The 10903-nt window shown below is 43.0% G+C and overlaps 1 protein-coding gene across 1 annotated transcript; it reads right to left on the reverse strand.

The window, feature by feature from the left end:
- Positions 1 to 1393: 1393 nt before the first annotated feature.
- On the reverse strand, positions 1394 to 9636 carry LOC111719179 (phostensin-like). Its single transcript, XM_023496784.2, has 4 exons — positions 8220 to 9636; positions 6973 to 7195; positions 1657 to 1819; positions 1394 to 1447 (listed from the first exon to the last, which is right to left on the reverse strand). Exons 1-4 carry the CDS (start codon positions 9634 to 9636, stop codon positions 1394 to 1396), a joined length of 1857 nt encoding a protein of 618 aa, XP_023352552.1.
- Between the last annotated feature and the right edge of the window lie 1267 nt (positions 9637 to 10903).

Below are 10903 nucleotides of genomic sequence, written 5' to 3' on the forward strand. Positions count from 1 at the left end.
TGCAGTCCTTTTAAACATATTCCCATATTTGTCATGTTGTGAAGAAAAATCAGACCAAAAGGAAAAAAGCCACAAGAAAGAAAAAAACAAATAAAAAATTACCATGCTTCGATCCACTTTCAGCCTCCATAGTTCTCTCCCTGGATGCAGATGGCATTTTCCATCCCAAGTCTGCTGGAATTGCTTGAATCACCACACTGTTGAGTAAAGCCTGTACTTCGCAAATCTTTTTTTTTTCTTTTTTTTTTTTTTAATAATAGCCTTTTATTTACAGGATATATGCATGGGTAACTTTACAGCATTAACAATTGCCAAACCTCTTGTTCCAATTTTTCACCTCTTACCCCCCCATCCCCTCCCCTAGATGGCAGGATGACCAGTAGATGTTAAATATATTAAAATATAAATTAGATACACAATAAGTATACATGACCAAAACGTTATTTTGCTGTACAAAAAGAATCAGACTGTGAAATATTGTACAATTAGCCTGTGAAGGAAATCAAAAATGCAGGTGGGCATAAATATAGGGATTGAGAATTCAATGTAATGGTTTTTAGTCATCTCCCAGAGTTTTTTTTCTGGGCATAGCTGGTTCAGTTCATTACTGCTCCTTTGGAAATGATTTGGTTGATCTCGTTGCTGAGGATGGCCTGGTCCATCAGACCAGTCATCATATAGTATTGTTGTTATGTACTTCGCAAATCTTAATGTGTTATATAAAAGCTAACTATCATGTAAATTGTAACTATCATTGTTGATAATAACAATAACATTATATTAGTGAAATGTAAAATAGCAACTATTTACACATTGCTCTAAATCTTAAAAAGGACTTTACTTAGTTTATCCTTTATCCAAGAACCCCTGGTGCCATTATTATCCCCATTTTATAGATGGGGAAACTGAGGCAGGGGATAAATTATTTGGCCAGAGTCATATAGCTAGTAAGTGCCTGAGATTATATTTGAACTCAGGTTTTTTTTTTTTTGTTTGTTTTTTTTGTTTTTGTTTGTTTGTTTGTTTGTTTTGCTGAGGCAATTTGGGTTAAGTGACTTGCCCAGGGTTACACAACCAGGAAGTGTTAAGTGTCTGAGCTAAGATTTGAACTCAGGTCCTCCTAACTTCAGGGCTGGTGCTCTATCCATTGCACCACCCAGCAGCCCCTGAACTCAGGTCTTATTGACAAGTCCAGCATTCTCTACACTGTACCATCTGGGCTGCCATTATTATTATTAATCCCCTCCCCTTAATGTTAGTGCCTTCCCTCTGAGACTACCTCCAAGTTAGCCTGCATAGATCTTGTTTGTACTATAAAGTTCTTTCAAGGCAGAGATCCTATTTCTGGCCCAAAACATAACACTCTGATAGGCAAATGATAGACCTTAAATGCCTACTTATTGACTTGAGCAGATCGACAACTGCTCTGCAGCTCGTGGTTTTGGACCTGATGGGACCAGGGAAGTGCTGAAAGATTGTGTCATACCCAGCGTCACATCACCAGCACGTATCAAAGGTAAGATTTGTCCCCAGATTGTTCCTAACTCCAAAGCCTACTCTCTCTATCCATCACCCCACTCCTTTAGATCAGGGACAGCAACGTTATCAGCCCCTGTCTAACCACTGGCAATTTAACTTCCTCTCTCTCTGGGTTACTCTCTGCATAATGAAGGGCTTGGTCTGGTTGATGTTGAAGGCTCCTTCCAGCTGTGTATTCTTGGGCAAGGCAGGATGCCATGCCTTCAGCAGGCAGTGTGGAGCATCTGGAAACCAGTCCATGGCTCTCTTTTTCCATGCCAGGGCCCTTAGTGCCAGCAGCCTGGGGTGGTAAGGAAGGGAGAGGCCAAAGGCAGAAAGCAGAAACAGTTACTAGGCTGTGGGTTACTAGGACTAGACAGGCCAGCAGAAGCCTGTGAATGACCAGGTGGGGAGTTTGGGAAATTAAATCATTGAGCAGAAAAGGGGGAAATGAAGATGCTGGGCGCCTAAAAGGGGAATTGCCTGAAAAAAAGAATTTATGACTAAGTGTGAAAAGGCTTGAAATTCTAATCCTATCATTACTTATTCCTGCTATGAGTTTAGTCATAGCGACTGAGTCTTAGTTTCTCCATGTGTACAAATAAGGAGGTTGGACAAAATGATTTCCAAGGTTTCTTCCAGACATAAAAACACATGCCATTAAGGACCCATCATGGATGGTGGTTCTTCCCCAGATGGAGATGGGATACAAGTCACACAGGGGACAGAGTAGTAGAGATGGCATGTTTATTTTTAGAAGAGTAAGGCCTCAGGGCCAAGAGTGAATTTCTTGCCCCTGAAAATGGGCCATGACAGCTGATGATTTTCTGTCCCCATTTCCCTGAGCCCAGGATAGAGAAATATTCCTATGTCTCTGTAACAAAACAGAGTCAGAATTTTCCCACTCTTGATCATGGAGGAGAAGGAAAAACCCAGTTGTTCACTGGGTTGAGGACCTATGGTGGATATCTCCAGGGCCAAAGGGTCATAGATATGAACCCTCCAAAGTCATCTAATTCAGTCTTTCCATTTTACAGATGGTAAAACTGAGGCTATAAGAGAGGAAATGGCTTTCCTGAAATTACTTGAGTAGTAAATTGCTAAGTCCAGACTCAAAGTGGGCCCCCTTCCTCTAACTCTCCTTTCTTTTTCTTTTCTTTTTTTTTTTTTTAATTTAATAGCCTTTTATTTACAGGATATATGCATGGGTAACTTCACAGCATTAACAACTGCCAAACCTCTTGTTCTAATTTTTCACCTCTTACCTCCCCCCACCCCCTCCCCTAGATGGCAGGATGACCAGTAGATGTTAAATATATTAAAATATAAATTAGATACACAATAAGTATACATGACCAAACCGTTATTTTGCTGTACAAAAAGAATCAGACTCTGAAATATTGTACAATTAGCTTGTGAAGGAAATCAAAAATGCAGGTGTGCATAAATATAGGGATTGGGAATTCAATGTAATGGTTTTTAGTCATCTCCCAGAGTTCTTTTTCTGGGCATAGCTGGTTCAGTTCATTACTGCTCCATTAGAAATGATTTGGTTGATCTCGTTGCTGAGGATGGCCTGGTCCATCAGAACTGGTCATCATATAGTATTGTTGTTGAAGTATATAATGATCTCCTGGTCCTGCTCATTTCATCTAACTCTCCTTTCCATAGAACTATAATATCTCCTATCCCTAGGCCCCCTTTCACTATAGAGCAAGTATAGCATGAAAGCACTCTGCCTTATACCTTTTCTCAGATTGGCATCAAAAAACCTCAAATTCAAATCTCGACCTTTCTGATTAGCTGACTGTAGCCAAATCTCATCCTTCTCTCTTACAACCTCAGTTTGCTCATCTATAAAATAGTGGGATTGGATTAGATCATCTCTGGTGTCTTTATCCTCCCCCAGCCTCTTTCCACTCCTGCCCCAGTCCTTTGCCCTAGCAGAATTTTTCTAGCTGACACAGATGAATGGGGAAGAGCAGCACAGGAGAGACCGTGGGGCAGGAAATGCCAAACAGAGAAGTTTATTTTATAGCTGAGCCCTGCAGAGTTTCCTGTTTGCTATCAACCCAGCTCAGGCCCTCCCCATCCTCTCCTCCCTGTCCCTCTCTGCCCTGCTAGGCTCTTTCCCCTTCTCCCTCCTCCCTTTCTCTTATGTCCACCAAACCTCCCCCCACCTCCAGCCAGACCTCCAACTCTGTCCTCCAGCTAAGAACATAACTCTGAGATGTTAAATTCCCAACCTTCAGACAGACCCAGGCTAGATGTCCATCCTACCTCACTTTCATTCCTAGGAGAAGCACTGGGATCCATAAAATTTGTTTATTTATTCTTAAATTTTTAATCTGTTTTCTTTTCTTTTTTTTCTTTTTAAAACTTTTTATTTTCAAAATACATGCAAAGATAATTTTCAACATTCATCCTTGCAAAATCTTGTGTTCCAATTTTTTTTCTTCCTCCCTTCCCCCTAATCCTTCCCTACACATATTTCCATAATTATCATGCTGCCCCCAAAAAAATCAAATCAAAAAAGGAAAAAAAATATAAGCAAACAACAACCAAGCGAATATGCTATGTTGTGGGATCCACACTCAGTTCCCACAGTCTTCTCTCTGAGTGCAGATGGCACTAAAAGAGCCATATTCATCAGAATTGATCATTACATCATCTCATTGCTGTGTACAATGATCTCCTGGTCCTGCTCATTTCACTTAGCATCAGGTCATATAAGTCTCTCCAGGCCTCTCGGAAATCATCCTGCTGGTCATTTCTTCCAGAACAATAATATTCCATAACATTCATATACCATCACTTATTCAGCCATTCCCCTACTGATAAGCATCTACTCAATTTCCAATTCCTTGCCATGACAAAAAGAGCTGCTACAAATGTTTTTCAACCATTCTGGAGAGCAATATGGAGCTGTGCTCAAAGGGCTATCAAACTGGGCATACCCTTTGATCCAGCAATGTCTCTACTGGGTCTGTATCTCAAAGAGATCATAAAAATGAGGAAAGGACATGTGGATGTGCAAAAATTTTTGTAGCAGCTTTTTTTGTAGATCCATAAAGTTTAGATGAAGAAGAGATCTTGTGGGTCAACTAATCCAATCCCATCATTTTATACATGAGCAAGTTGAGATCTAAGCAAGGGGGATCCTTTGTTCAGGATCACCCAAGTATAAAGAGCACAGTCAGAATTTGGGCCCTTGCCTTCTTTTTCCAAATGCTAGTATGCTACAGTCTTCCCAGAGATTTCTGGCTTAACTATCTCTGACCCTAATAGGATGATAGATTAGAATTTAGGGGACCTTTGGGGGTCCTCTGGTCCAGTTTCTACAGATGAGCCAATTAAAATCCAGAGATTTAGTGTCTTGATAAATGAGGCAAGGGATAAAACTGGGATTTTAACACATACCCCTCTGCCTACAAATACAACAGTCTTTCCACTATTCCATGCTGACTTAACCAAGTAAGGGGAACCCCACTGGCTATCTCCCATGGGGAAAAAATGGGAAAGGAGGAAAAAAGAAATCCAGCATTGTCAGCATTGGTATATTGGAATGGGCTGAGATTTGGGATGGATTGGATCAAGTCTTGGGCTACTTAACAACCTCATGATCTTAGTCAAATCCTTTGATAATAAAAATAATAGCTATCACTATTATCCCATTAAGGTTTGCAAAGTGCTTTAGTTTTGATGTCTCATCCTTTCCTCAGGTGGATGATATTATACTCATTTTACAGATAAGGAAACTGAGGCTGAAAGAGATTAAATGGCTTGCCCAGGTACACAGAGCCAGACAAAATTTGAACCCAGGCCTTTCTAACTCCCAGGCAAGACCAGCATTCATCCACCCTACTACCTTACCTCCTGAATCTTAGTTTCTTTATCCATCAGACAAGGAATTTGACTGATAATTTCTAAAATTTCTTCCAGGCCTAAATCTTATAATCCTATGATCTGTAACCCCAAATAGACTCTTGTCCTTCTCTGGGCCTTAAGTTTCCTCTGTTAAATGGAGTTGGACTAGTTGCCTTCAAAGTACCTGCCAACTCTGACATCCTTCAATCTGTGATTATTCATCTCTCTATTGAGAATTTCCTAATAATCTCGTCATATTTTCCAAGTGAAGAGAACAGAGCAGGACCAATGGAGAGGGCTCCTAAATTCTTGAGGACAGGGGTTACCTCATTTTATATCTTTGTGTTGTCTTCATCAAGCATGATGCTTAGCACATAGTAAGTGTTTAATAAATGTTGAGTGATTAATTGATTGAGTCATTGTCTCTCTAAGTGGGGCAGGGCAGAGTGGCAGGTTCCCAGAGGATACCAAAAGTACCCAAGAGAAGTTGGTTAGGAAATCAGGGAACAGGGAAGTGGGGAGTTGGCCATTTGGGTCTAAGTCTCTTCTAACCCTCTTGCCTACACTTAGACAAAGCTTCACAAGATTTCTTTGCACTTGCTTATAAATAGGCCTATTTATAGCATGCCCTTCCCCCAGCTCTTTAGTCCACTGCCTTCCGCCTTTCCTCCGCCCCTGCAGCCCACGTCACCTCAGCTCTAGGAACAAATAAGTTAAGACCCGTGAAAAAACGAGAAGTGAGTTGCCAAGAACTTGAGTTTGTTTGAAGGGGCCCTCTTCTCTGTTTCCTGATTTTGCCTTGGTTTCTTAGAACATCCTGAGGGTAACAGTTTTGTTAATCATAACCACAATCCCACAGGGTAAGTGTGGGGCGGGTGATGATGAAGTAGACGCCTGAAGGTGTAATGGAAAAAGTAGCACCCAGAACGTCCGCAGACCCCAGTTCAAATCCTGACTCTCCAACTATGATCTGGTGGGTTTAAATTTTCTGGGACTGTCGGCTCTACCAAAGACCAATCCTCTGTGACCATGGGCCTTCTTTAGATCCCCTGGAACTCCCAGAGGGAGTTTCCCTGAAGATGAAATCACAAATCCCAAGCTTGTAGTATTTCTAAAAGGACAAAAAGGAGCTTTTGTGAGGCCCTTAATCACTAGCCTGTCCTTCTGTGGATAATTCACTACATTGCTAAGCATCCCAGCTTCGGCCAAGTCAGCATCCTTGGCTCCAGCTCGCCTTCATGCTGCATAATGAGACCATTTCGTTTTTGTTTCTTACGGGTGTTGGGGGACAGTCGGGGAAGGTTTTCTGAAAGGGATGATCTGGGACTTGGGCTTTCAGTAGGAGGGTTTCCTCAGAAGAAGGGACGGAGGCACATTCCGGGCACGTATCAAGCGCAGGGTAAAGTGTAAGCAAAGGCACGGAGGTGGGAGAACACAAAGGCGCGTTCGCTAAATACAGATACAGAAACTAGATTGCCAGTTTAGCTAAAGTGGCAAGGGAATGAATTCTTCCTCTAAGTCAAGGCTGCCTCTCACACACGTACTGCGTGTCCATGTGCACATACACTTATTAGCCGGGGCACATACACGTGCCCCGCGGACAAACGGAAGGCACCTATGGCCCCCGCCCCCATGGAGCCGAAGGGGCAGGACACAAAAATCCGTCGCGATGACGGCAGGCCCCGCAAGTCTCCTGGTTGCTGGCAAGGGGGCTGGGCAGGCGCCAGTACTGGAAACCTGCCCGTGTGAGATGTACTGCGGAGGGTGGGGGTGGGGGTGTCCCCACTCCCATACTCCTCACCCCCTGCCTCTGCCCCGAGGCCAGAGGCCTGAAATAGATTAATTTCTACATTTAGGCCGGCTGGTTCAGCATTGCGAGGGAGCTATAAATACCTCCGAGTACACCGCTCCCTGCCCCTCCCTCTTCTGGCCTGCCTCGGCTCCCTATTTCTCGAAGGGCCCTCCGGTAATCCACACTCCCCCACAAGCCTGAATTTGGGCCGTCCGGAAGGGTTAATTGCCATTAGGAAGAAGATGGAGACTAGCAGGTGGTGGGTGCGGCTTTCCAAGGCTGACAATGGGCTTTGGAGTCATAATGTGTGGGGGACCTCTGGTGGGTGTTAGCCTGCCCAGGCGGGGACTTTGAAAGGGAACCCCTATGTCTTGCCTTATAAGAAAATCAGTGGTCACCACAAACGCTAAGCAGGTGTGTGTGTGTGTATATATATATATATGTGTGTGTGTGTTTGTGTGTGTATGTCTACATAGTCTTATGTGTATATATGTGCATATATATCATCTTATCCAATATCTTATTACCTCCTTTCCTAAATCATAGAAAATCCAAGAATAATCTATGACCCAGAAACAAACTCTGGGATATATACGAAAGATTGAATTCGAGGGACTTCCAGTAGTAAAATCTTGGCTTCTCCTCTGGGAACATCAGGATCTGGTTAATGTCCAAGATGATATTGTTAAAAGGTGGGGACCCTAAGTTCTTGTGTAAGCACTCAACAACACAATATGAAATATATAGAACAGACTTTATTTAGCCTAATCAATTAAGAAAAAAACAACATAGATTCAAGAAAAAGGTCATGAACAGTCAAGTTATTCTTTTTTTTGGGGGGGGGGGGGGGGGAAGGGAAGTCTCCTGACACAGTACAAGGAAGGTGAGGTGGAAAAGGAAGTTTCTCCTCTTGGAAGTTTATTTTGTGGGGGCTCTTTCAGCACATCAACTTCTAAGAGGAGACAGTTCTCCACTCCTCAAACAAGACCTTGATCTTTAGCTCTCTCCATGTTCCCTTGGTGGTGGTAGCAATTCCTCCTACTTCTCCTCCTCCTCTTATGCATGGGAGGAGGGGGGACAAACACCAAGATAAAGCCCCTGTCCAATAGCGTAGAATTCTCCGGAGGATAATAATAGATGCTCTGCAGGACTGGCTCCTTAAATGAAATTCTGAGCTGTTTGCGGCGTCTCTCAGAGGAACTCTTTGCCAGGCAGCTTCGGTTGAGGCTGATGTAACCCCCAACCACCAATATCTCCTCAGAAGTGGGGTACTTCTTTCCAGGGTCAGGGAGCTGGGGTTTAGGCAGGAGAGAGGTTGCTTGAGGCCTAGACCTGTCCATCTCACTGAATAGATTCTTCGGGAAGCTCTTTGAGGACCATTGGATTGGTGGAGCAGGGGAGAGGAGAGGTACTGAGGGTGGTGGGGAGTACTGTGGCCCTGAGTTTCCAGTTCTAACTTTCTTGAGTAGGAAGAAGTTGGTCATAGAGGAGTGGCTTATAAGGGAGCTTTCCATCCTACCTTCATCCCCAGCTTTCTTTTCATCAGCCTTTGGCGACTGCAACTTCTTATATCGGGAATATAAAAACTCCAACTTCTGTTTTTCAGCCTCTGATCCCCCAGGACACCATTCTAGAGCTTTCCCAGAGTTCAGTCTATCCTGTACTGTCTTCATTTGAGAACTCATCTTTACATTCTCTCTTGGGTTCAGTCTTTCTGCTGCCTCTGTTACTCCTGAACTCAGTGCTAGAAACTCTTGTGTCTTCAAAAGTCCTGATTTCTCCCTGGATTTATTCTGTTCTGTCCTAGGTTCACCTGAGGTCCCTTTGCTTTCTTCTCCTGGGTTCAAACTCATTTCAGATCCCCCAGAAGCCTGTTCTGGAGGTTCTACTAGATTCTTGTTTCGTTCTTGAACTTTTCCAGAGCTTTTCTCCCTTTGCCCTGACTCCAATAATTCCCCACTCCTCTCCTCAGTCTCCTTTGGGCTTAACCTCCCTTCCAAAGTCTCTGTAGGCCTAAGACTCTTCTCTGGAACTTCTGCTATCCCCAGACTCTTCTTCCTATTTTTCCTCCATCTCCGATTCTGATTTCTTGATTTTCTTTTCACCAAACTCTGTTCCTGATCTTTTGGGCCAGGTCTCTGCTCTTTGGTTTCCACTCTCGCTGAAACACATCCTTGAACTTCAAGTGACTTCCTATTACCGAGCTGATTTTTGGTATACTGTTGGTGGTGGATAAAGGGGTCCTGACAGACAGACTTTGGAGGTGCTTCACATATAACTTCATTCCCAAGACCTGGTTCTTCCACCGGCACTCCTGGTTTGGTATGGGATTTCTTCAATAACACCCATTTCTGGACTGGCTCCTGGGCCATTTGATCCCTCTTGCCTCCAACATCTTGTTCAATAACCTTCTCTTTTCTGACTAGTAGTTTTAATTTGCAATCTGGTGCAGCAGCCATGGTCCCAATGAGGCAAAAACACTGGAAAGGAAGAGATGGAGCTATGAGGGAGTGTTGTCAAAGGGAAGAAAGAAACGAGAGAGACTCAGAGGATGGGAGCAATGATGGGTCAGAGAGATAGAAGTGTGGTAAAGGGCTTGTGTAGGAGTACAAGGAGAAATAAAGGAAGATTCATGACCCTTTGGGCAGAGGGAAAGATGAGAAGACTAGGAAAGGGGAAAGAACTGTTAGAAGAGAATGAGGAGAAAGGGAAGAGCCTAAGAAATTTTATGTGAGAAATGTAGGAGGACGGAAGAACCTGAGAGATATAGAAGAAAGGAAGAATATTGGAAGAAAGGGAGAAAAAGCCAAGATAGATTATTAGGGGTCCAATAGGGGAGGACAAAATGCTTTAGATGAGAGAAGACAGTTTGGCGAGGAACTGGGTAATGGAACCAAGTAGAATGGCCAAAAGGGAGGAGAGATGGATGTTAGGAAATATGGAGGTAAGAGTTGTATCAAAGAGGTTGGGGAAAGGGTTCTCCTTACCTTTTTGATGAGCTGTGGCTTCCCCAAGAGTCTATGGAGTCCTTCTGATACTGTCTTCAGTATTCTTCCCCACAATTGGAAGTCCAGGAGCCCTATCTAATGGTGGTTGCTATCCCACCTTCTTTTGGGATTGTATAACTCACAGTACCAATCAAGTGGAAATCCAGCTCTTTTCATGTGATTCAGAAACTCTTCCACCGAGCCTTAGTTTAGAAACTACTCCACCAGAGCTTGGTTCCCTAGAACTGAGCAGCCTTATCTTCAAGGAGAAAGTCCTTATATATATGACTTCCCCTGTTTCCACCTTTGAACTCTTTATTTTTTATTTTGATCAGTACTTAGCACCTAGCCAGACACTTAAATACTTAAATGCTTCTTTACCAATCTCTCTTTTGAAAGCAAAGAAAGAAAGTATGGTCTAGATGTGTTAACTATTTGTGATCAATCATTACTCAAAGTTTTATCAGTAGAGGGTGGGAATGGGTGGGAGGAGTGCCCTTACCAAAAAAAGTAGCTCAGCTAAGGAAACAATACCTGATTAAGAAATTTAATCTACACCAAGACAAAGATGAAAGGAGTAGGGCAATGAGGAGCTAGTATAAAGCCCAGGTCCATCCTTCACACCAGGACTTCTTAAACTTTTTCTACTCATGACCCATTTTTGTCTCACCTGAGTATGTAGGTATATAAAATAGGTATACAAATCAAACATTTACTGATAATAAATGATAAAGAAATT

Source organism: Sarcophilus harrisii, chromosome 1, assembly GCF_902635505.1.
Source record: "Sarcophilus harrisii chromosome 1, mSarHar1.11, whole genome shotgun sequence".
Lineage (NCBI taxonomy): Eukaryota > Metazoa > Chordata > Mammalia > Dasyuromorphia > Dasyuridae > Sarcophilus > Sarcophilus harrisii.

Bases quoted from the DNA above. Each gene is read 5' to 3' on its own strand.
- LOC111719179 (XM_023496784.2), bottom strand. From the start codon at position 9,636: ATGGCTGCTGCACCAGATTGCAAATTAAAACTACTAGTCAGAAAAGAG. The intron at 7,196-8,219 runs GTAGGAGGAATT...GCCTCGGGGCAG, and splicing joins GCATAAGAGGAGGAGGAGAA to AGGCAGGGGGTGAGGAGTAT. The intron at 1,820-6,972 runs GTATGTGCCCCG...TTACCACCCCAG, and splicing joins CGTTTGTCCGCGGGGCACGT to GCTGCTGGCACTAAGGGCCC.